The sequence below is a fragment of the Zonotrichia albicollis genome, chromosome 5 (genome assembly GCF_047830755.1).
Source record: "Zonotrichia albicollis isolate bZonAlb1 chromosome 5, bZonAlb1.hap1, whole genome shotgun sequence".
NCBI classification, from domain to species: Eukaryota; Metazoa; Chordata; class Aves; order Passeriformes; family Passerellidae; genus Zonotrichia; species Zonotrichia albicollis.
In genome coordinates, this window is record NC_133823.1 from 26059857 (window position 1) to 26085832 (window position 25976).

At 49.8% G+C, this 25976-nt stretch overlaps 1 protein-coding gene across 3 annotated transcripts; it reads left to right on the forward strand.

Annotated features, from left to right (window-relative positions):
* Window positions 1-754: 754 nt before the first annotated feature.
* Window positions 755-24014, forward strand: PRAG1 (PEAK1 related, kinase-activating pseudokinase 1). Of its 3 annotated transcripts, none has more exons than XM_074541128.1 (6): window positions 755-899; window positions 3785-4177; window positions 5323-7157; window positions 15234-15391; window positions 18675-19399; window positions 22711-24014. In XM_074541128.1, exons 2-6 carry the CDS (start codon window positions 3893-3895, stop codon window positions 23746-23748), a joined length of 4041 nt encoding a protein of 1346 aa, XP_074397229.1. In that variant the 5' UTR covers window positions 755-899; window positions 3785-3892; the 3' UTR covers window positions 23749-24014. The 3 variants fall into 3 exon arrangements, with proteins under 3 accessions (XP_074397229.1, XP_074397228.1, XP_014122039.2); XM_074541127.1 differs by lacking the exon at window positions 755-899 and adding an exon at window positions 1078-1271; XM_014266564.3 differs by lacking the exon at window positions 755-899 and adding an exon at window positions 3127-3698.
* The last annotated feature ends 1962 nt before the right edge of the window (window positions 24015-25976 follow it).

Genomic DNA, 25976 nt, shown 5'->3' on the forward strand with positions numbered 1-25976 from the left:
CTGGCTCTGGGATCCCACACACAAAAAGATGCAGCAACTTGACTGTGAGTGGTTTGCTTGAAAGAAGAAGCGGGAGGTTGTTAAGCAGATGTCTTCATGGCAATACAGCAAATTAAGTGGAGGAGTTCTGGGGTCTCTGGACTGTTTTAATAACTGATTAAAAAAAGGAGAGAGAGCACATGAGCAGACAGCCTCAACTGCAAAAGACTAGCCAGCCAGAATGTTTGCAAACTGTGCTACTGCCAAAATTCCCTGAAGGGGAAGAATTTAAGGGATGTTTGGTTCCTGAGAAAGATTTTTTTTCTATAAGTGCTGTGCATATCTCCAGTTTCTGTTTTGTTATTTGGGGCTGGGATTCTCCATTATGCAAGCCTATTTGCCTTTTTAATCCACTATTATGTATGAGACTAGGAATGCTTTGTTGCACTAAAGGAGCGGTGACTTAAGCAAGGAACTGAACTAGGGCCCTGACCAGGGCAGGGGGAGAACTGTTATGGTTTTCCCTAATTTTGAAGAATTTAGATGCTCAAAACTACTCACCACAGAACAAGTACCGGGGTAAGTGAAGACTACTCCTTTTCCAGCCTGCCCTAAAGCATAGACACTACAGTGAACAAAATCTCATCCTGTTCCCTTTTAATGAAGCCCAGCCTCCCACACCAGCCGATGTTTGACATTTTCCTGAGATGCTGTCTGCAGTTTTTGCACAGTGAGGTCAAATCCTGATTTCAGTTACGGCAAACTTCTTTCCCTTCCAGAGCATCCCTTCGAGACGAACTTCACCATGTCGTTGTCTAGAAAGCTGATAAGTGAAGATGGGTGAACCCTCTGAACTCTCTGGCTCCCAGTGCCCTCCAGCTGGATCCCTACCGTCTTCAAGGCTGGTGTCGGGCTGCGAGGTGGGTTCGCGGTAGGACCCTGTGGGATCGGCGCGGGGCTGCTGGGTGTGCGGGTGTCTGCCTGCCCCGGGGGCGGAGGCAGAGCCGGTCTGCGGGACCGCTGCCGGGGCGGGGGCGCAGCGGGGACGCGGCTGCGGGCGGCGCACGCCCGGCGGGGAGCGGGCAGAGCGCTTTGTGCGGAGCGGGGACGCGCGGGGGGCGCCGCTCCCGCCCGAGCCGTGCCCACGCCGTGCCCGAGGGGCGGGGCCAGGGCGGGACCGGGCGGGGCGGGGCGGCCGCTGCCCCCGGCCCACGCGGGGCCCCGCTCGCCACTCGCCGGTGGCGGCGGCTGAGGCGGGCGCGGCGCGGACCTGCCGCCGCCGCGGGAGCCTGGTGAGCGGGGAGCTGCTGCCGGGCGGGCACCGGGCTTCCGCCTCCCGGGACAAAGCCGGGCCGGGAGGGACCCCGGCGCCGCCGCTCGGGGTGGGGCTGCCCGGGGGCCGGGGCGGCGGGGCTGTGGGGCTGTGCCGCTGCCCACCGAGCATGCGGGCGGAGGGCCGGGGCGGGGGTCGGTAGCCGGCTCGGGGCGCGCTCCGGTCCCCACCGGCATCGCCGCCCACCCCGGGAGCCCCGGCGGGCTCTGCCCGGGAAACTTTTCCCGGTCCTGGTTGGCGCCCGGCTCCCGGAGGGTCCGTGTGGCAGCCAGAGCTGCTTGGGCTGAGGGCTTGGGGCTTTTCTTTGCGCCGGAGCATCCTTGCGCCGCAGCCCGGAATCTCTGTCCTAGGGAACAGGGAGCCGTTACTGCGGGTGCTCGCCGGTGCGCCGGGACGCGCGGCAGCTTCGGAAATGCCTCAGACCCAGGTGCTGGCTTGGGGCTTGCCCGGGGACAGACCCAGGTGCTGGCTTTCCGTCCCTTATCTCTCGCCGATCCCGGCCTGTTTCCCCGCGCGGCGCCGCGTGGGTCGGTGCGGGTGGGTCCCTGTGCCCGGTCGGTGTGCGGACACGGGCCCGCCCCGCGATCCGGGCAGCGAGAAATGACGGCTGCAGACAGGGAAACCCTGGTCTTTAACAGGCATTTGGCAGCGCCGAATGTTAAACCAGAAGTGAACAGTTTTTTCTGGCTTCGGTGCTTGCTTCCCTGCCTCTGATTTTTCTTTTTAATTTGCTGGCTCTCATCAGGACACTTGTTCAACTTCGGGTGATGCTGGACATTGCGTGCTAGATTTAAAAGGAAACAAAGGATTAAATATTTTTAAAGCTGTTTTCTCTGCAAATACCGTTAACCTCATTGAAGGTGATGGAATATGCCTGAGAGTGATTCGCTGCCATTTGGTTAATTCAGACTCTATGAAGTCCATGAAAAAGCCTGTCTAAAACAGTGTCTTCCCTAAAAAGAGACACACGGCAATCTGCTTGATGAATCCCACTGATACTTCCTATTTCCCGTGCTTTTTTAAGAAGCAGACCCTAATTTATTAGCCTGCCAGACAGAAGAAGTCTGCAGGTGCTAATGGTTTAGCCGATCAAAGACACCCTTCCCATAGGTGCCACTTGAATTCGGAAATGCTTATGGGTCAGTGGCTCTCTTTCCCCTTCACTTTGTCCCACCCAGGCTCTTATGAGTTGTCTTTCTTTATGCCATGTAGTGTGGGTGGCTGTTAGAGGGGCTGGCCAGGGCATCTCTGAGCCCAGAGGCAAGAATCTTTACTGCAGTGAAGCTGGCTTAGGGTTGCATGCGATTGCAAAAGTGTCCATAGCTCTGGTGGTGTTCCGCTATGCCTATGTGGAGGAAGTGCTTAAGGATCAGGCTGGTAAATTTCGTTCATGTGCCTCCAGGATTGGAGTGTAAAAGTGCCTGTTCACTGGGAGACCCTCAGGAAAGGGGCCTCAGTTTGCCTGGTGATCAGCTGGCCGGGGGATGATGACCTAAACTTGGTTCGATGAGGAAGGACTCTCTGTAGCCGCGTGGGGAAATTGTGCGTCCTGGCACCCTCAGCAGCCGGCTGCACTCTGTGTCTGATCTTCTTTCCTAATCCGCTGAGCTTTGTGGGAGTCCTCCTCGGAAGTGTCTCCAAAGTTCTTGGTTCCAGGTTTAGTTCTACTGGCTCGAGTGCAATCAGACCTGGCCGGGAGGGGGGTGGCGGGGACAGGGACACAGGAATGCAGCAGGAATGTCTTGCTCCTGGGGCATTTCCCTCCTGGGGAAGGAAGATGGGAAGGAATCCTTGTCTGTAAGTAATCCAAGAGCAAAACGTTTCTCCCCTTGCAGACAATGAATCGTTTCAGCGAGCTGACACTGTTATTTGTGGCTCTTGGCAAACGAGATAAGAGCATTCTGCCAGACACTTGCTCAAATCAGTGCCAGCCCCAGCCCTGCTGATTGCCTTTCACTGGGTGGGAGAGAAGCCTTTGTGTACCGCGGCAGTAATCACAGTGGTGCTTCTGGGTGAAGGAAGGTTGTTGCTGGTCCCCTTGGTTACACAGTCTCTGATTCTGGTCCTTGTGTCTCCAGGCCTTTTTATTTTCCAGAGAGAGGACGCCCCTTTGGAGAAGAAATTTTTCCTGACTGGCTCTGCTTGTGGGGCTGTGAACAGCTATTTCCAAGACCCCTTTTCTTTACCCTTGATCTAAATCTTGCATGAGGCTGGTTATACATGCTGATTAAGCAGGGAATTAAATCACATAGGAATGCTGCTCGCTTGATGTCTTCTCTATTACGGAGCTATGCTTAGAAGTTGAGACTTTTCAAGTGATTGTGTGGGCTTTAGCTAAGCTGTGAAAAAAGCCTTGTAAACAATATGCCTTTGTGATGAATGCAGAGTAAGTGTAATTATCACCTGTCCTATTAAAAATCTTCCAGTCTGAGGGCATAATCAAGCTAATCAGACAGTGTTGTGCTTTTCCAGATGTCTAGGTGATCCTTTTGAGTGGCTCGGGAGCAAACGCAAAATGAGCAGTGGAGGGCAGTGCAGAAGACGCAGTGGGCTCTCAGTCTGACCCACGAGGATTTGAAGATGTCTGCGTGCAGTGACTTTGTGGAACACGTTTGGAAGCCCGGCTCCTGCAAAAATTGCTTCAACCCGAAGAGTTCCCATCGGCTGCAAACACCCCCGGACGTGGGAGCTTGTGACGTGCTCCCGGATGGAGCAAGGACCAAGCCCGAGAGCCTCGTGTTGGAAGACGAAGGTATAACTACTTCCCCCTTCTCAAAGCCAACAATTGCTGTGAAGCCAACAATGATAAACTCGGATGTTTCTGACGCGTGGGCGGATGTGAATATGAACGCAGATCTGTCACAGGTAATGATTAATCCAGTCAAAGCATGACTTCCCGTTACTTACCTATCCTCAGAGTGCTAGGAATATCTGTTACAAATGCTTCCTTCCCTTTGTTTTTCCTTCTGGTCTTGACTCAGGATTTTAAGGCATATATTGGTTTCTCAGTGTATCTTTGGGTGAAGCTGAATGAGCTGTTGCTCACAAGCCATGTGCAGAGGAGCTTAAAAATACATTGTTTGTTTAGGAACTTCCAGTTTTAAAATGAGGATGCGGGTTTTTTTTCTGGGAAGTTTTACTGAAAAGATGTCTTGTCTGGTTGCAGTCAGTGCTGACTGGATCCGTGGTCTTTGTGGGTGAGGAAGAGAGTGCCCTGCCTTCCTACTCCTTCCTACCAATCTCTGCCAGAGCAGTAATGCCCTGTGGGTGCAGCTCCTCGCCCTGACCAGTTGATACCAGCAGTGCCTCAGCAGGGTGACGCACAGGCTGCTGCCCCACTGCCTGTGGCAGAGGTGTGCTCCTATTTCCCCATGCCCCAGAGCACAGTCAGGGCTCACCAGCTCTCTTAGCCTCTCACTGCTGTTCCTTTCTTTTCTCCTAAAGGCTGAAGGGCACACAGTGCGAGCTGCCATTGTTGGTGGTGTTTGATCTGTGCATGCACATTTGACATGCTTGCCCCCCCATCCCTACTTCTGAGCCTGGCTAGGCTGCTATCCCAGGATAACCCATGATAGTCTGTGTCTGTGTTCTGGAGCCACACACTCTGGAGCAGTGTGAAATGAAATAAGCAGAGAGAGGTGCAAATATTCCTTCGCTCTCTGAATCTTTAATTGCACAGTGATTCACAGACAGGATGACAGGTTGGACATGTTTCTGGCAGCAAACCCATAGGAAGAGAAAGGAGAATGTCTTATTCCAGTGCATTACCATTGTTGGTAATGCAAGGATTACAAATGGTCCAGGAAATACGACAAGTATAGTTTTACCTGGAAAGCTTTGTGGAAATTAGTGGTGAGGTGAGTACAACAAAATAGATGGTGAATTCCAGAGTGCTGTTCTGCAGAGCTGGGCTTTTGTTTTTGCAGTTTGTGGGTTTGCTTCAATTTTACGTGTCTTTCCTTTTGCATGTGCATGTTCTGACAGGGAATTTGTATCTTTGACCCATGCAGGTCAGTTGGGGCGTGATTTCTGGCAAGCAACTCCTCCTGAAATCAGGAGATGCACAGCGCATCTGCCTTGACAATTTTGGCAATGGTGGTGTGAGAAAACCTTTCCTTCACAACCAGCCCAGCGACTGCTTGTCTTGCTGTCCTCCCAGCTACTCCATGGTGGGTCTGCGTGGCCTGGAGAGTCGAGTGGAGAGAAACGTCTCCATCCACAGCCTGGTGCTTGTGGGTGAGGTGGGCAAGCAGGAGGACAGAGCTAAAGACAAGTTTGCCCTGCCTCATCAGGTCCCCTGCCCTAACCCATCTGCCTTGGGGGACAGGAGCACCGCTAACTCTAGCAGAAACACTTCTTCCCAAGCCAGAGAAGGAGCGGCACTTCCTTCAGGGCGTGACTGTGGTCACATCTCTTCTGTCTTGGAAAGCGAAGGGGGCGAGTACTGTTCAATCACAAACTGCCACAAAGAGCACCCCGTCCCATGGGAGCCCTGTTGCACAGAGGACAAGGCTGCACAGTGTGAGAAGGAGAGTCATACTCCCAGCGGGTGGAGGCAGCGGGATGCTCCCGAGATTCCAAGGCCAAGTGGCCAGGCAGTCAAGTTCAGCGAAGAGGAGCACAGAGCTGTGAACGTGGCCTTCTGCATCACAAAGGACCAGAGTGATCCTCTTCCCTATGCCCTGTGTTCAGATAGGAAAAACCCGGCTTTCCACACTGAGCCTGCCACCCTCGCTGAGACCACGGGGACTTGCAAGGCAGCTGCCCTTGCTTTGTTCCGGGAGGATGAGGAGTTGCCTCTCCCTGGGGAGCCCTCTGTCACTGGCAGCCCCCGCACTGAGGGCTCAAGCATCCCTCAGCAGGCTCTGGTGGAGCCGCAGCGCCCTCGCCTCGCCTCGCCAGCCCACGGTGATCCCATCTATGCCGAGAGCACCAAGAGGAGGAAGGCACAGCTGAAGGCTGTTGGCAGCCAGGCAAAAGCGGAGAAGCTGGCCCACGGCACTGCCAAGGAGAAAGCTGATGGTTTGTGGAGGGACGGTGGCTGGGCTTTGGGAGGTGAGAAGGAGCACCAGGACTCCACTGGCCAGGTGGCAGCAAAGATAACTATAATGACAGCACACACTGAGGATGATCACAAGACAATATTCCTCAGCAGCCCTGACTCAGCGGTGGGAGTGCAGTGGCCATGTATCAGCCCCAGTTCCCACCCTGATTTTGGGACTTCATCACCTGCTGTTGAGTCTGGACAGATTTTTCAAGCATCTGGATGTGAAAACAGCACAAGATTTCATCTGGCAGCTCCTGTCAAGACCTCACTTACTGAGAGTCCAGCCATCCCCCCAAAGATGTCCAAAAACAGCCAGCCAGGCAGCGAGGGGAGCCGTGTGCCCCCCGTCAGCTCCCACGTGGGAAGGTTTGGTGATGACAACAGCCATGATGGAGCTGGTGCTCAGCTGCTGCCCAGGAGCTGTACTGATACAGGTGCCTTTGGGGTGACCCCTTCCCCCTGCACTCATGGGAATGGGGTCTCTGTGGAGGAGTCCAGTAGAGGCCTGGCAGGCTCATCCTATGACAGGAGGCAGAAACACTATAACCCAACGTGGACCAAGCAGGGCCGAATAGAGGAGGAGGAGGAGCAGGAGGAGGAGCCGGAGGTCTCAAACCACCCGTGGACAGGAGGAGCTGAGAGTGGAAGAGCTGGTGCCGACTTTGTGGATGACAGCCCGATACTGGAGAGCCAGACTGGAATGACCAAATCTTCTTCTTTCTCCTTTGATTTCCCTAAAGACAAGAGCAATGGTGTGGAGTTTGCACCACCGCCACCGCCACCGAAAAAGCAGTCTAGGTACAGCCCAGTGAGTGTGTGCGTGGTGCTCTGTTAACCCTTTGCAACTGGGAGGGTTGCTGCAGGAGTTCATTGACTGGGAGGTGCTCCCCATTCTTTTTTCGTCTGTTTCTGTCCAAAGGTGGGCTTTCAGGAGCATGGGGAGTGACTGCACAGCTGAAAAGCTATTTGTCTTTTTACTCTGAAAAGCTGTCTGATCTTTTCAGGTCTTGGTTTGAATGTCATGTGCACTTGTAAAAGCCCTCCAGGGCTGCAAGATATGGCCTTAAGTCCCGATATTCAAGTGAGAAAAAGGTCTCTGCTTGGGATGGCTGGTGTTTCCCAGGTCAGCTTCATTCTGTCTTGGCAGTTCCTTGATGTTGAATAGCATAGAAAACCTGGTTGCAGTCTTCTCTTGTAGGTGGGACTGGGTAACTTTTCTTGATGCTAATAACAAGGGCCTCCAAAATCAACATTTTCAGTTTGGCTCTAATGACTTTCTGCTTTCAAGGTGAACTCTCAAAGCTGCAGTTTCCCAGGGAGGGCTCCTTGCCTGCAAGCAGGTAATTGGAGCTTGCCCGACGTGGGCTTGTTATGTGTGGGAGCCACCTGGCTTCAGGCAACCTTCTGCTCTCTGCTTTCCTGCAAGTCAGGTTTGCAGGCAGGGCAACTGCAGGCCCCAAACAAAAGTGAGGGAGGGAGGGAGAGCTGTTCATCGGGAAGGAAATAGCCCTACTAAGTAATTAAAAAAAACCTCAGGCTTACAATATTTAGTGTGCATTTAGTATCTGCAGCTGTGTGCATCACCAAACAAAAAAATAGCCAAAAAAAAAAAAAAGAGGGGGAAAAGAGAAAAAATAAATAAAACAAAGGTCAAATGGGGGAAGAAAATTTGGTTTTCTCTCCATTAATTATGTTGTCTGAATTTACCAGGGAAGGACTTTCTCCTTTTGCAGGTGTCCCATATTTGCTTTATTGTGTGTGGCAGTTTTGCTACTTGAAACTGTGCATTGCTCAACAGATTTGACTCCAGCTCCTTGATTTAAAAGTCAGGAGAAGAAGGGATGGGTGTTTGGAGGAGAACTTGGCCTTGGGGTCCATGGTCAAGCTTATGTGTAGACATCACTGACCTGCAGGTTGAGACTGTGAATTTTCCATGTGTTTTGAGATTGGGAACCTAGGGAACTAGTGTTTTAAATTGGCCAAGAGGTGAACAAATGAGGTTTCTCAAGGGAAGGGAAGAGATGAACAAGTGGCTTTAGTTCTCCTTAATGCTAGGCTTCCTGCTGTGGTGCCACATGCCTGCTGGAGTCAGAGGAAGCAAAAGATCCACAAGCAAATGAGCACACAGATGTATTGCTCTTGTCCTCTGTGTGGTGTTATGACACCAGAGGAGTGTGGAGCATTTTCTGCCCCTTTGAGGGGCTATTTCATGCTCCTGATGCAATTGGGCTGTGCCAGTTCTAACAATTGCTTTTGAGTCATCCTGATGAAAGCATGTGTGTGCTAGAAAGCCTGTGTGAAAGCAGGCAGGGAAACCGAGGTCAGGGAACACGTGGCATCCATGACTGGGATCTCTGGCAGAGCTGCAAACCCTGCCAGGTGGTTGAGGTAGGTGTTGGTTACCCCCTGTGGCTGCAGGGCAGGTTGTGCTACAGGTATTTGTCTCCCAAGGGCCTTGATGCCTGTGGCTGAGCCCTGGGCACCTAACTCAAAAGAGCTTAGTCCTGCCTTCAGCTATGGAAGCTGGAGCCCAGGGAGCCCAGCCAGCTGAGGAGCAGTAAGGAATGATCTGATCAAACTCAGGTTTTGCAAGCCCTGCTTTGTTTCTTTGCTTTAAAGCAGTGGCTGCTGTGAGCGTGTCAATGCAGGAGCCAGGGTGGTGGGAGGGATGGCTGCATGCACAGCTGCCAAAATCACCATGGTGCCATTGTGTCACCCTGGGTGTTGTTGCAGCTTCAGGCCATGGCCTGGTGCTGGAGGAACATCCCCTCTGTTCATCCCAGGCTGCAGCTAAATACCTGAAGAACCAGAATCACAAAGATGACTCTGAGGCACATCCAGGCTCTCCTGGTGCTGGTCAGCCTGTGAACATGTGCTCGTACCTGATGGAAGAGCCACTGATCCTTCTGTTAGGCTTATGTACTCCCCACACAGAGAGAGCACCTCAGCCCAGGACATTCCCTGGTGGCTCAGCTGCAAAAACTCCTTTGGGGGATGGAGGTGAAGCCAGTGTAGACCTGGTTGTGGCACAGGCTTTGGACTGGGGGCTTAGCAGATCAGGGTTCATCCCAGCTGCAGGAAAGGCATGCAACTGTCCTTTTTCCTTCTAGATCTCAAGCTGCAGCAAGGCATTTGATTTCATGCTGGAAAATTAAGTTTGCCTGTTTGACTTTCCTAATGAAAATCAATTGCTTATTTTAAGGAAAACTTGCATGTGTGTTTGAATAGTTATAAAGCAGAGAAAGAAAAGGTGGGTCTGTAGATTTTGTTTTGTTCATCTTGGCTTTAACAATTAAAAGGGATTTTTTTTTTACAGGGTACTTTCCTTCCAGAGACTGAGGAAGCTCTGGTTTGGAAGTAAGTTGTCTCTTAGGATGGCAGAAGGAGCAATTTCAGGGGGGTTTAAAAGTTGTCACAAGAAAAGGGAAATAATGAATATGTGCCTGGTTTTGGTCCTATATAAAGCTATTCTGGATCAGTTGCAACTGTTTCTTTGTACAATCCTCTTTTTCTGCTTGTTTGAAAGATAATAGATATTTGATGTTTGCTTGGTCTAGAATGACAGATAGGAAAGATAAGAAACAGAATGACAAATAAGTATAATTACAAGGGGGAAAAGGCTGAAAAGGGAAGATGGTGGCTGGTCTTCTTCCAAAAGCTGGGAAGGTAGTTGGCTAGGGAAGGAGCTCACCAGGGAAAGTAGGAACCCCAGGACATGTACGTGCAATGATGATTTAAAGGCTCTTTGATGTAAAATGCACTAGTATGGCCTTCAGTTTCTTGGCACAAGGAATGAATCTTTGCTGAAATTTATGTCTCTCTTATGCAGAGGATCAGGCTTAAATAATCCTCGTGGTTTCTTCTAGCCTCCAGAACCTTGATGGCTAATTTATTTCGTGTGCCTCTTAAAGAAAGAAAACAGTGATGCTGTTTTGTATCTTGAGCCACTTTCATCACAATTAGTGCCACCTTCAAAAGGCAGTGGCAAAAAAAGCTTCTAAAATTTGCTGAGTGTGCTGGCATGGGTTAGCAAAGGTGCAGCACAGCACTTCCCCCCACCTGTCACTGCTGAACACAGCCAGGGAGAGAGCCCGAGCAGTGCCAGGATTGCCTGTTCCGTTGCTGCTGCCCGAGGGAGCGGAGCACAGGAGTGTTACACAAAAGCTGCAATGCTGGGAATTGGATCCCAGGAGAGGAGCCAGGTGTTGGGAATGGGATCGCCAGGAAAAGAGCCAGGTTTGTTCCTTGCTGGGGGGTGGTGCTGGCTGGTGGGGCTGTGCTGTGTTTTCTTGCCAGGAATCAGTCTGTGATGGAGCAGCAGCTGTATCTGAGGCTGGATATTCCTCTTTTCTTACTGTTCCTGAGGCACCCATTTCTCCTTGGAGCTCAGTGTCAGGGTGTACCCCAGTGACAAAACACACTGGCTTCAAATGTTGTCATCTATCAGCTTATTTTTTAGGAGAGTTTGTTTCTTTTAAAATTAAAGTCATTCACTCTTCTGTGTGTTTCCTGTCTTACCACTTTAAAAGGCACAGAGTTGAAAATTGAACTGAGATTCTTTACCTTCTTTACCACATTAGACTATGCAGTGATTTAATTTTTGACTCACCTACCATCTTAATTCTGTATCCTATCTGAATTTTCCTGTGCCTCTTCAGATTCCAAACCCTTGTTTCAACTTAACCCTGGCTACATAAAAGCCCTCTAGTACAGGGAGGAGGAGCACATCACTCTGAACAAAGCTAGGAATTCTTCAAAATCTTTTCCTTTCCTCACCTCCGTTTTGGTTTCTCCACATTTGCCAGCTGATAGCAGAAGGATAAGTACAAATCTAAGCTTCAGATGTTGTAAGCTCCTGTATGCTGGGTTTTAATTTCCCTCTGCAACCAGGGAAAGATGCTGGAAGAAACAGCAAGTGGCAAGAGGAGGAAGATGTAATTATTCACATTTCATGATAGACAAGCATATGGTACAATGGTGCTTCCTCTTGTGTAATAATTATGCCTAGCCATATGTTGTGTTTGATGCTGTAATGCAAGTCTGGCTTTTCTCTCTTCTGTGCATTAGTTCCATTATTTTATACTGGGAGGGGGTGTCTTGTTGACATTATCACCAAACACCTCCTGGAGTACAGTTTGCTGTGTGATGATCTCTGTGTGTTCTCTGTTCTCCTCTCCTCGTTGCTCTGTCACATGATTTATAAAGCTCAGCTTCTCCGTTATCTGTTCAGACCTGTCATCTGTGCTGAGGAGGAGTGTCCTCCTCCTGCTGCTGGCACAGCAAGGCTGGGAGACCCCCGTGATGGCAGTGCAGAGTGACAGTGGCTCTGTGCAGGGCAGAGGTGCCTTGCACATCCCCAGAGCTGCCAACAGGCTGCCCGTGGGATGGCTGCGGGAAGGGAGCCAGTGGGAGCCTGGCAGCTTTTCTGTCTGAGGGGCCTCCTGCTCCCAAAACCTGCCCATTGCACTTGGGGAAGGTAACCAGATCTCCGTGTCAAATCTCAGTCAGGAAATTCAAGAGGAAGGTACGTCCAAAGTCCAGGGATCCCTGGGGCAATATCCCAAGGCATGTGGGTCTTCTGCAGTTAGGGGAGCCAAGCTTTGGGGCCCATCTCCACTGTCTCTCTGAGAAGTGCAAAGCATGCATTGGTGATGCTGGAGTCCCGCAGCAGCATTAGGTGGGACCCTGATCTGTGGAGAAATGTGAAATTATCCACGTGGCTAGTGGTCAAACTGAGACACTGGAAAGATGAAGCAAGCCCTGGCCAGAGGTGCAAACTGAGACAAGGGAAGCGAGCCGGGTCCCTTTTCAGTGTTAATGGAACTCCAGACTATGGGTTTGTTGTTTTGTTTTGGTGTGCTTTTTTTACAAGACCACTCTTTTCAATCTTGAATTGTTTTAGGCAGGACTGTGAGAATCATGTGGAAGGTCAGCTGGATGAAATTGTTTATGATGGGAAAGCTTGGAAATAGGGAACTGGAAGGGTTGTCTGAATATGCCAGGCTGTTGCATAGAGGATGTTGAGTAATTGAAGTGTATTTTAAGCTACCAGAATATTGGAGAGCTGAAAATCTGTGAAATCCTGTGGGTTTAGGTTATTAGATTGAGAGAGCTGACTCTGGTGACCTGTTCTTTATGCACAGGAACACGATGACAGCTCTGGTGCTGCTCTTGAAGTTGCTGGTTATGTTTTAGGTGCTGAGCAGGCATTTTTAAATTGATGTAAATTAACTACTGTTACATCTTTCTGAAGAGGAGTGTAGCCCACAGATGTTTATAAGTCAGTGGTGCAGGGCACAAACCCAGTGTTTTCTTTGGGTTTAAGATGGGTCGTGCTCTTTATTTCCAACACCCTTTGGTGATTTCCAATATCCTTTGGTGAAAAGGGCACGGCAGAAAATAGCCACCTGTGCCCTTGCACTCAGGTGAGGTGGAAGGAATACTAGCAAAGCAGGGGATGTTTGGGGTAGCTGTAAAACAGGATCCCACGGGCTGTTGCAGCAATGAGCTGTTCAGCTCTTGGGGTGGAATTTTACTGAAATGGGAGAGTTTGACCCTAGCAAGTTTTTGGTAGTAATTCTTTGGTGGAGTGGGCGGTATTTTGATTGTGCAGGCTGCACCCTGGTCCTCAAGCAGCTCATAGGAAAAGAGGGAGATGTGAGGCAGAGGTAATTCCAGAGGTATTAGCTGGCCAGGCTGTAACATCTGAAACAAGAGCAGGATGTCGTTTAAGCGGCAAACAATTTCTATTTCGGTGCGCCCATTCAGGAACTGCGCTTTGCATCAGTCACGGCGGTGCGGGGAGGAAACGGGGCTCTCTCTGCATCTGCCTTCAGCCCCGCTGAGCACAGCACAGCCAGGGCAGCCGCCAGCACGGCTCTGCACAGCCAGGGCAGCCGCCAGCACGGCTCTGGCCCGCGCTGCGCCCAGGTTGCTCGGAGGAGGAATAGGTGTGGCTGGGCACGGCGGACCTTGGACCGCGCCGAGCAAAGTCTCATCTCTCCCTGAGTGCGGGAATGGTAAGGCAGCTCCGCGAGTTTGTGTTTAGTGATGGGAAAGAAACAGAAATGCACCAAGGTTTTGGGGGGGCTGGGGGAAGGAATGTGTTAGAAAACTTCTCATCTCTGTGAATCAAGACCGGATATTTTGCTAAATCTTCTTTTCTGATGGGTTCAAATACTTCTTTGATTCTTGCCGGGTCAGACAGTGTACTGCCATGGGTGTGCACCCTTGTGGTTTTTCCACCCAAATTACTAAGTATTAAACATCTGAGAAAGGTATAGGATAAAGTTGCATCTTTATAGTGAAAAAAAATATTTAAGTGCAGTTGGTTGCTTTCAACAGCATTAGCCATAGCAGACCTAAACCCCTTAAACTCTCTGTCTGTCTCTCTTTCTCTTTCTCATTTTTGAAACTGTGACTTGTGTAGTTCATTGTGAAGTTCTGTAAATTGTCCCCAAGAGACTTGCTGTGATAAATTCATCTCTGGTGGAAGACCAGTGTCTCTGCTGAAGTATACCTGAACTGGTTTTTATAGCCTTATTTTCATCAGCCCTTGAGTATTTTTAGACCAAGGCTGCTCAGGCAAATGAGGAAGTCTGGCAGAAGTTTCTTCCGGGCTTCTCATACACTCTGCTCTCCATGTGGTGGTGTGGACACAAGAGTAAGTGCTTTGTCTGGATTGGGAGTGAAACATTTCTCAATCTTCAAATAAAAGTCTGTGTCTGCTGTGCTTGGGAGTTTTGGATGAGGAGGGGTCCCATGCATGTGACCAGGGTGCCACAAGAAAATGGTCGTGCATGTCTTTGTTTGTCTTTCTCAGCAGCCATTCAGCCGTCTGATTAGGAAACACCGGATACCTTCCAGCAAGATAGCTGGTGGAAGTCCTTTTATTTCTGTACAAGTCTGCTCCTAACCTTTTTCATTCTTAATCAATGTGTTGAATTTTATCAGCAGATTGGCAGTTTTGCTTAAAAAATGTGGGCTGATAACCTTTGTGTTCTGGCTGACGGAGTGGGAGCTGTACCAATGCTAAGAGCATTTATGTTCTTCTGTGATGCCTGATTTCAACAGTTTCTGTTGTTTTCCTAAGCAGAAACATGAAGAAAATCCAGGGGAAATTCTTTATCTTAGCAAAAAATCCTGCTTGCCTAAACTGGTCACTTAAACCATGACCTAGCAGATTATAAACCCAGTTTATTGTTAGTTTATTTATTTTTTTAGGTGGAAGCTGCATAGAAAACTGCAGGTTTTACATTAAAAACCGTGTGGTAGGTTCTGAGTTTGGCAGACTCATGTTTCCTGCAGAAACTCTTCTTCTTTTGTAAGGTGTTGGTTGTTAACTGTGATACATGGTTGGAGATGACAGACTCTTTTGCTACCTATGCCTCTGTCATGCAGGAATGGGGTTCACACACCCAGCCTCAACTTGCCTTCTGTAAAATGGGAGGAGTGATGCTCCTTCCTTCCCTTGAGAACTTTGTTGAAGGCAAACACTGGTGAGTCCCCACTTCTGAGTGGCAGTGGCCAAAATAGGATGTGGCCCAGGACCTCACATGTTCTAGGTGAAGGAGGTGCAGACTTCGGCTGAATGCTCTTGGCTCACCGGCTTTCCCTCTCTGATCAAGAGCAGCTAGTTCGGCTTGGGGACTGCAAGCCTGTAACCTGCTCAGAGTCTGTGGGATGCAATTCCCCAGGTACTGGAGAAAGAAGAAAAGTGCACAGGAATGAGGTAGTTTGGTGTGATAATACACTGCAGTGTGTGGATAGGCAGAGACCAAACTAAGGCTGCTCTCAGCTTGAATCTCCGTGCAAAAGTGCAGACAGGGTCTCCTTTTGCCATCTGTCTCCTGACTCCTCTTTCACTCTCTCTAGGCACGCTCTGAAAATGAACCCAAGTAACATTGAGTTGGAAAGAGTGAGCAACAGCTCTGCAGAAAGCCTCAGCCCACCCTTCAGGAGTGCCCACGTCAGCTTCACGGCCGGCTCCAGCGACAGCCTCGACTCGGACACACAGACCGGCAGCGATGGCAGTAAGTGACCACCACCTGTGGGAGAGGTGGCATTGTACCTGAGACCCACTGCCCGTGGGACAGCGTCCTTGGGCAGGGGTCACGAGGGTCCCGTCCCCAGCTCCCCCAGTGACCCTTCGTCTTCCCACTTCTCCAGTCCTTCTGCCTCTTGATGCACTCTAGATGAATGTGGCAGTCAGACCAACATCACAAACCTTTTCATTCAGCACGTGCCAATATCATTCACCCAGGAGATCTCTTCTGGTCTAGATAAAATCTCCATATAGAAACAATCCTGCTTGTGCTTCCTGCATTTCGCATTGTCACAAGAAGCCCTGCTGTAGAAAGTCCTACATAGATTTGAGGAGTACGAGAAGGAGTTTTGTCCTAGACATGATCTCTCCCTCTCATTGTGTTCCCAGTTATTTCTTAAGGGGAAAAAATCTGCCTGCACTCGTTTAACTGAGATTAAAAAATACTTACTATGAAGTCACTTTTTTCATCAGTGTGTAACTTAGACATGCACTAACGTGTTCAGCAGCTCAGAAAGTATTTCCTTAGCAAGAGCGACCTTCATGTAGTGGAAGTTCTCTCTTTCCAAGAGCAACAATGTGCAGCAGTAAAATTAAGAGCCAGAGCTCTGGAAACTCCGTTTTCCCACCACTAACTTGGGAGTCTGAGAGTAAGACCTTGCCAGGAAATTGTACAGGGGTAAGAAAAACTCACATATGTTGGATCTTTACTTGCTAGGCGCAGAAGCATTTTGCTGTCAAAAATGATAGGAACAAGAGGATTTCTCTGCCTTCACTAACAGAAGCAACTGTTTAAACTCATCATGGGGAAGATGAGTTTTTAAATGAACACTCAAATGCAGCTTGTCTTGCTGATGCAAGCAAGAAGCTGTGCAATCAGTCACTGAGTGAGGTGAGCTCAAATTAATTGGCTATGCTGTCAGATGTTAAAATATGAAGTGGAGGGGAGCTTTTAAGCCCTTGACACGCAGAAGGCCTCCATGCTGAAGGTGCAGAGCACTGTTAGGAGAGTTGTGAAAGGGGTTAATTCATTACCCTCTGCTTGGGGCAGAGCCCAGCAGCATATAAAAAAAACTTTAGAGCAGTTTGGCATTTGTGGCTAGGCATGTGCACCGGTTGCCAAAGATTCCAGTGCTGACGTTTGTTACTCTCTCAAGTAAATCTTGTCTCTTGAAACAGGGACTCAGCTGCATGTCCTGGCAGAGATGCCTCTGGTGAGGTACTCATGGACTGCACACTGAATAATTTCTCTTGGCTCTATCCTCTGTTAAAGCCCCGTGGATGGAAGTGGCGTGGCAAGAGGTGCCATGCTGAATGATCCCTGCCTGTGGCTTTTGACAGGGTTTTAATGGAGAGAATCTTTCCAGTGGACCCATTAGAGTATCATGTGGGTTTTCACTAAAGCTTGGGACATGAATCTCAATTGTTAAGGCAGGTATTTCTTAGCTGAAACTGGAGAGCAGTCACTTGCTGGGCAACTGGGTGTACAATGCAGGCACACACCTGGGGCAAGGGTCCAACAGGAGTCAGATAGCTCAGCACCCAGGCACTGGGGGCAAAAGAGACGTGTGCTAATTCATGTTTCCTACAGAGCTGTTTCTGAGCACAGAAATGGGCTGTTGAAACAGCTTTGCATGGGAGACAAACGTGCAGAAGCTGAAATCAGTGCTGCTCATTCCTGAGGTATCTCTCAGTGATGTTGGTGTGATGGGATAGATTACAGGAAGTGCACACAGAGGGCCTTGGCACTGGAAGAGACAAATGAAAATTGGCCAGTGCTACCACAGTCTGGTGAGGAGGGATAGGGCCAGATGGTGCCAGCATCCACTCTGGTAGCTGAGAACCAGGGGATCTACCCTCACCTCCATGTGCTCTCAGGTGGTGGAGCAGCTAACAGGGATTGCTGCTCTAGCACAGCTGGTGCAAACCTGCAAGTGACGTGCCAGGATGGGCTGGGAGCTCAGGGACCTGAGCCCCTGCCCTTGGAGGTTGTGTGTGATTGCTGGTGAGTCACTTGGGCTGTGAGGAGACAAGAGCCTTCTGCGGGCTGACACGGAAAGTGCCCCAGGGCATTCCTCTGAGCAGGCAGAAAGCCACTGTGAGGAAGTGCCTGCTGGCAGCTGAACCCTCAGCAACAGCTTTGTGAGGAGGAAGGATTGTTTGCTGCCACTCTGCAGCTTTGGAAAATAGATTTAAAGAAAGCAATAGATCCTGCTATCTGCTAAACTATTTGCTATTTGCTTGGAGCAAAACCCCACCTTTCACCTTTCAAGGTTTACACTTGCATGTGAGCTGTTAGCAGAGTTCCATTTCTCATTCAAGTGGCATGGATAAATTCCCTTGAATTATTGTCTCTCTTCTTTTAATTTCTCCTCCACTCCTCACTTTTTTGTCTCTATGACCTGAAATTATTGCTCTTTATTTCAATGTCAGATCACCTTTCTGTCCTTTTTTTTCATGTCCCACTTCTTACATGGCATATAAATGTATTACCCATCTCCATTCTGGCTCGGGTAGGAAAGCAGCTGCTATGGCTGCCCAAAATGAGCCAGCCATCCCAACCCATTCCATGTGCACTTGGCATGTGGAGCTGCTTGGGGTTAGTGCTATGTAGTGGGGCCAGCCTGCCCTCTGAGCAAAGAATAAGCTGGGAAACAGGCCGTGGGAAGAAGCCCAGATTTTTTCAGCCAAATGGAAATTGCCAAAATCCCAAGCTTGCTCAGCAACCCTTCCCCAGTGTGAAGCAGAGAGAAAAGTTCGATGTACTTGGAGTGCTCCAGTACAGCCAGAGGGCTGGAGCTATGTGCCATGAGTCACTCTCTCCTTATCATGCCCTGCTGCTGAAGCACCGGGTGGCAGCTCCCAGGTGAGAGAGGCTGTGTTTAAAGATTGTCCTTGTATCAAGTGCTTCATTCTTACCTCCCTGTGGATGACATCACAGCTTAAATATTTACCCTCTACTTCCTTTTTACTACTGTATATGCAGTTCACAGGGGAGTGGTTTCAAGGGTGGGGAAGTGCATTTCTCTGGATGGCTGGTTGCAGCCTGCTTTGCAAACCTGCTCTATTAAACTGGATTAAATCCCTAACCCCTCCAGTGAAACTTTGCAGTTGTGAATAGCTGAAGACTGTGCACTGCGTTCAGATGTAACTTGGCTTGCTGCTTTTCTTCCCAGCCAGGGCCCTGGGGGTGTCAGGGATATGGGGAAGGACTGTGCTCTCAGCCTGCAAGGCCCACTCACGGCATCTTCTTGTGTGTTGCTATCTCCTAGGACACTCATCTGAGCCGAACCACTCGCCCCCTCCAGCTGAGAGCCAAGTGTTTCCCTCTGTCCCTTTCCTTTCTGTCTCCGCTGAGGATGGTCCCTCCTCTGCCCCCAGCTGCCCGCCCCCTCTGCCCCAGAAGAAGACAGTGATCAGAACCGTGTCTTCTCCAGATGGCTTTTTTGGGGGACAGGCATCTTCAGGCAAAGCAGCTGGTGCTGCCAGCCCCAGGCTGAATGTCAGCCATTCTGAGAGCAATATGTGCCTCCGAGAGGAGCCTCCCTTCATCCACCCAGCCAGCCTGGGGGGCCGCCCTGGTGCCTTCTCCTCCTCTGAGTCGCTGGAGAAGAGCTCCAAAGGAAGCAGCTACTGGGGCTCCAGCACCACCAAGAGCGCAGGGCCCAGCAGAACCCTCCAGTCCCTCTCCTCCTCGCAGCTCAGCGTGTCTAGCCAGGTGTCCTCGGCCTCCAGCCTCCACAACCTCCTGAGCAACATGGACAGCAAGGAGGGAGTGTACAGCAAGCTGGGGGCGCTGTACGCCGAGTCCCTGCGCCGCCTGGTCGCCAAGTGCGAGGACTGCTTCATGCGGGAGCAGAAGAACGAGCTGCACTTCAGCGAGAACAACTGGTCCCTCTTCAAGCTGACGTGCAACAAGCCCTGCTGCGACTCGGGGGACGCCATTTATTACTGTGCCACTTGCTCCAAGGACCCTTCTACGACCTATGCTGTGAAGGTAAGTCCACAGCCAGGAGGTGTCCAGGCCTATCTCCATCTTCTGGGTGGAGATGTGTGCACTAGCAGCACATGGCATCTCATGCAATGTCTTGTTTTCTCTGCTTGTATTTCTCACAGGTGAACTTAGGCAAGCAAAACCCCTTCCAAAATTGCTCCTTTCCCCTTACTGCTTGTGAAGGTTAATTTGCAGAAGGAGTTTTCATTGTAACAAATGCCAGTCAGATTTAGCTTATTGCTGAAGGGGTCTGAAACCCAACCATTTTCTCTCTCTGAAAACATCTTTGTGCAAATACTCTGCTGTAAACTCAGAGGCATTCGCCTCTGATGACACAAACTGATGAAAGGCTGCTCAAAAGGCAGTGTTTTTGCCTCTGCCTGCCTTTTAAGTGGAAGCTCTGACCCAGATACTGAGTGCTTATATGATCTTGAAACTACAGACAATAAGATATTGCAGATCCCAATTAAACAATGCGAGGCTGACCCAGACATGCTGTGTAAGGTCAGGTCTGAAATATTTTCCTGTAACTCCATGGAATACATGTTTTGAAATGGAAACTTGAGGTGCAATAGTTCAGCTCTTTGAAACCTGGATAAGTAAGCTTATCCAACCAGTTCCATGGACATCCTGTGGATCTTGGGTTCTTGATCAATGTTGCTAGTTGAATACAGAGATTTTAATTTCCCTTCTGACTTAACACTGGGGACATCTCACCGCTGCTTATTCCTCAGGTTGTTTTCAAAGCCTAAAGTAATTCCCAAAAAAGCACTGTCAGAGATGCATTAAGGAAGAAAAAAAAAAAGAAAAAAATCTCTGCTGAATACTTTCCACCATTATCCACCATTATGAACTCCAAGGGTTGTTTTAGAATGTTTTAATACATCCCTAAGGGATGTTCTAGTTAAGTGGTAGCTTAAAAGCCAGTTCATATCTTAAAGAAAGTACAGCCAACCCAACAGGGGGGCTGTAAGTAACCAGAATCGAATTAGATGAGATCTTGCACCAATACCCTTAGTCCAGCACTCAGTGCCACAGCATTTCTTGTGTGTTATACCTAAATCTGTCACAACTTTCTTTCTGAAGCCTAAGAACTGTCGTGCTCCTTTTCAATCTGCAGTTCCCTGTGGCACACCCACCCCTTTGCTTTTGCCTGCTGTGCTAGGTGGGGTTCAGTAGCTCAGCTCTATGGCTGCAGTGCATGAATTCCTGCCAAGGCAGAGACAGCACATTTCAGCCTCCTGACAGGACTGCACTTGTGTCCCTGTGTGTGAGGTGGGCTTACTCTGTGCCCTAGGTACACTGCAGAGCAGCTTAACAAAGTCAAGGCCACTGCAGCAAGGCCATGCTCTGTGCCAGCGTAGTGATGTTGTGTGTGTGTTTATCCATGTGCATGGATACGATTCCTGTGTGCCACCATCCCTCTGGCAGCCAGAGTAGGGAATGAATAATTGTGAAAATTCAATTGGCTGATCCCTAGCTGCCCCTCCTGGCTCCTGGTATAGATTTTTTGACATGAAAGAGATCACAGACCTGTAGTTAAAATTAGACTTAGAGAGCTCAAAATGGGCAGAGGATCAGACTTGAGCCAAGGAGCCTATTGAGAAACAGGAGCCAGAGTCTGAGCTGTGCACAGACAGACATGACTGTGTATAAAACAGTTTGGAAATGGAATTAAGAGGAATTAAGCCAAGGTCTGCTCCATGCCTTGGCTTCTTTCTCCACTAGAGATGTGGGACTAAGCCAGCCCAGGCTCCTAGTTGGAGCTTTCAGCAGGGAGGATGCCTCTGGTGCAGCCAAAGTCAAGAAGAATGGCTGGATGGGGAAGATTTCCCTGTATTCGTTTGGCTGTAGTTATTCTTCCAGAGACTTCTCTCTTGCCAGGAATTCCCCCCCTTTTCCTATGCCTTACATGACTTTCCTTTGGGAGGAGGAACAAGCAGGCTTGCTAGCTAGAGGGCTGGAAGGCCTGCTCTGCATTTGGGGACCTCTGGCATCACCCTGGGTCCCACTGCATTCATCTGCATTCTGCCTGACTCTCCAAAGCTTGTCTTTCCACAAATAAGCCAGGGCAGGGTATTTTTGTTTAGAGAAGAGAGGACAATAGGGATTTGAAATGCCCCATCTCCATAGTTTTGTCTCATCTGAGTGAATTATCTGTAAATGCCTGGATTCAAACCCTTGCTAGAGGAATACAAAAGCAGCCCTTTTCTTCAGCTCCTCTCCATTCTTGTGACTATTTTAACTCGGAGGCAAAATTGATTTCTTGTCGGGTCTGCACGCATGCTGTGACTGGCACTGGCACGCCCCAGGCTTTCAAACCTTTTATACTGAGTTTCAGCCTGTTGCTTACTCCTGTGGATGACATATAAACACATCACTAAATAAAGGGGAAAAAAGTATAATAGAAATGCCAGGAGGCCCCATAAGCTAATGGATACTCCTATAATAAACCTGGCTTTGAGTCTCTAATGCAGTATAAAGCTAAAATGGGGAAGAAAATGATGATAGAACTCATGTAGGTTAAAGAGAATCCAGATTATAAAATGCATTTTTCTCCCTAGAGTTTGCTGCACTTTGACTTCTTTCTAGGCCTGTTGTAAGCTCCCATTTTCTCTTTGATGGTTTTTTGGCCTGTGCTGAGGAGTACAGCTTATTGCTGGTTTCCCTCAGCCATTGTTCAGGGGCTTGAGAGCAGTTGCTGACACACAGAAGTGGAATGGTTGAGGAGGATGTGAAAGTGGCTCCAGGGCTTGGGACTAGAGAAGGAAGGTGGGAGGAAAGTGCTGGAGGCTTCTGTCCACCCCTCACCACAAACAGCACAGTCGCCTCACATTGAATGGGGCCTCATCCAGGAGTGTTAACTATCTCCAGAGATGGAGACAGCATGTCTTCTGCCACAAGCTTTGTTTTTCTCCAGGAACGTCTCCTGGCTTGCAGGAGTTTATCTCAATGATACCTATGATGTAAAAGATATGTTGCTTCTGTTGGCAGTGAAACAAAATCTTCAGAAGTTATTCACGGTAGGACTACTGTCCTCCTTTCCTCCAGTTACTGGGCATTGCCTAGCAAAGGAAGCGTGCCCAGAAAGGCAGCCCAGACAGCTGGCTAAGGTTGGGCTGTTGCAGGACGAAAACAATCCTCAAATCAGGAGATAATTTAAAGTGCTTAAGGAACCAATGCACATCTTGCTTCTCCTGTTGTCTTCTGGAACATCTGCAAATCACAGCTTAGCATCCCACCTCTCAACTTCTGGTCTCTGCTCTGTCTCTGACACTGGCTGATGAGACTTTTCTTTTGGTCTCTTTTCACAGATTTGTAAAACCCAGGAGTCCAAGGCAGCTGCTTCATACTGCAGCCCTGCAGTGCCAGTTCACTTCAACATCCAGCAGGACTGTGGGCATTTTGTGGCCTCCGTCCCCTCCAGCATGCTGCTGGCCTCAGATGTGGGGAAAAGCATGCCTGGAGACGGCTTCCATCCCTCCCGCAGTGCCAGCGAGCACGACTGCGTGGTGGTCATCACCCGCGAGGTGCCGAGCCAGACCACCGCCGACTTCGTGAGGGACTCGGTGATGCTGCACCAGGCCAAGCCGGAGCTGTACGAACGCCGCGTTTGCTTCCTGCTCCTCCAGCTCTGCAACGGCCTGGAGCATCTCAAAGAGCATGGCATCATCCATCGTGACCTGTGCCTGGAAAACCTCCTGCTTGTGCCCTGCAAGCCCCCCATGAGCTGTGTGAAAGCCAAAGATGACAAACACTTGCCTCGCCTCATCATCAGCAATTTTTTGAAAGCTAAACAGAAGACCGGAACTGGAGACTCCAAGCTGAAGAAGAGCCAGGCCCGGCTGGCCCCGGAGATTGTGTCAGCTTCTCAGTACAAGAAGTTTGATGAGTTTCAGACTGGTATTCTCATCTATGAACTGCTGCACCAGCCCAACCCCTTTGAGGAGAAGGTGCACCTCAGGGAGCAGGAGTACAGCCCGGAGGACCTCCCTGCTCTGCCCAGCCTGTCCATCTACTCCCGGGGACTCCAGCAGCTGGCCCACCTACTGCTGGAAGCAGATCCCATCAAGCGCGTGCGGATCACCGAGGCCAAGCGGATGCTGCAGTGTCTGCTTTGGGGGCCCCGAAAAGACCTCATGGAGCAGCCCCTGAGCCACGAGGAAAGCCTGCGCCAGGTGCTGCAGAACTGGGTGGACATGAAGCGTGCCCTGCTCATGATGAAGTTTGCAGAGAGGGCCGTGGACACGGAGCGGAGCGTTGAACTGGAGGACTGGCTGTGCTGCCAGTACTTGGCATCTGCTGAGCCAGCCTCCCTCTTGCACACATTAAAGCTGCTGCAGCTGCTCTGACCTTGGCTGTGTCTCAGAGGCAGCTGAGGGCTCCTGACTGCCTTGTGGCTAAAGGTACACAGCCCTTTCATACGTGAGAGGTTTGAGGCTCAGCTGCGAATGCACGTTCGGCTCCTGGCCCGCATTGCAGTCAGAGTGCACACGGCATGTTTAGTATCCTCAGCACTGTTGGTTTGTGAGCAGGCGGAACTGGGAACCTGCCCCTATTTTGGGGGATTTTTGGTTTTTTGATATGGCAAATGTGGACTAATAAACTCCTGCCTGCATGTGTGCATGTTTCTAATGAGCTCACTGTACCGAGTTAATTTCTGTGCCTATGGGACAGTCCTGTGATCCCCTCCTCTCTCAAAGCATCAGACCTTTTTGCCTGGGAACAACACCACACTCTAGAGTGGGAAGCAGGGATGAGCAGGTGGCTGCTTCTCTTCAGGAGCAAGGGCAGTTCACATAATGCTCCTTTGCAAGGGAGAACCCGGGGCTTTCAAACTCACTTCTTTTGGGCGTTTTGGCATCCATTTTGCTTCTCCCTTTCAAAACAAAAATTACTGCTTGTTTCTGTGTATTAGTTATTTTATTCTCTGTGGGCAGTTCAGTATCAGCTGCCTGTTACCTTTGTTAGATACTAACACAGCCTGGCTTTCCTGTGTAGTGGTGCAGCTGTAGTGTAATGTGGAGGCACGAGAGGATGGCATGGATAGCCCATGTGAAGGCATGAGAGGGAACTCAGGGGGGGTCTGTTCATGGGAATGATGCTGGGAATTACCCCTTGTAAAGGTAATGAAATGGAAAATCCCCAGTTCACCTCCAAGGCCTTGGGGGGAAAGTCAGGGCTAGGTTGCTTTGCTTTCCAGGTCCCTTCAGCTCCCTCCTTTTGCCTGGTAATTCACCTGTCTCTTCTGTCTAACATTTATTTAACTCCTTTATTGAGAGATGAGCTGGCACATGAAGGGCTGGGGCCACTGCAGGCCGGCAGGCTCTTATTGCTGCTGGTGTTTGAATTAGAAATGCATAGGGCTGGATGCACATGTTTCTCCAACAGATGGGAGGCAGGAGCAGCACAATGAAAGGCGGAGAAACTGGCCTGGCTCCCTTCAGCCCCTTTCCCTCCATCCAGACATAGAGCAGGCACTCAGTTTGGGAGAGGGGCAGTGTTACTGAGGAAAAAAAAAGACTTTTTAACCAGTTGCAAGCTTCTTTTACTTTTCCACCCCAACATGAGGCAGAGATGAGTGCCCTGCTCCTGACATCAGTTCTGCAGCCCTTGGAGGAGTGGTAAGTTTGGGACATTTGGAGAGAGCCCAGCAACAGCTTATCTGAGACAGGATGTCACTAGCTGAGCTACCCACCTCCCAGCTCAAAGCAGGAGACATACATGAGCACCTTCCTCCAGCCTTGATTCACCTCCAGACACAGCCTGGTCTTTTGGGGAATTTTAATTCCCCAGGTTTTCTTGACACTTTGTGTACTTTCTGTGAATCCTTTCCAGGCTTCTCACCTGGATCTTTCTTTTTTTAAATCTGTTTGGCTATGGTTGTTGCTGATGGGAGGGAATAGTTCCTTGGCTGGGCACCCATTTGCAATGAATTTCCCCTGATCCCCTTAGGGAGGAGGCTGTGCACGTCCCTGCCTGCTGGAAGAATGTGGGATGGCTCCAACTGCGACCGCTGGGAATTTTTTATACATTGACTTTCTTGCATCTGACTTTTGGGTTCACTTCCCTCTGGTACAGGTAGCAGGAGCTTTTCTGGCTTGGGAACCACTGTCCATCCCATGGATCATCCTGGGCACAACACACTGAAAGGTCTGGCTCTGACTTTCTGCATGTGGTCTCACATGGGCCAGCAGAGTGATGAAAGAGTTGGAGAACCTGTCTGAAGGAGCCCAGCATGTTTTTCTGAGATAAGATGAAGAGATTACCCAGTTTCTAAGCATGAATGTAGGAAAGAGGTTGGTGGCAGCTCTGCAGGAGAGCACTGAAAGAGACAGGACTGGCCATGACAGATCCATGTTACGCTGGCAAGGGGGAGATAATTTGTAAGGCAACTGGCTTGCAAACCTTTAGCTGTGTACTCAGTGGGCTCAAGAGGTAGCCAAATATTAAACCAGCCCACAGAACATGAGACTGGATCCATTTCGCATGCTGAGTTTCAATTTAGTGACAAACACTGTTACAGGTATTGGCACAGGACCTGCATGGTGTGAGATGTTAACTTGATCAAAACTCTTTA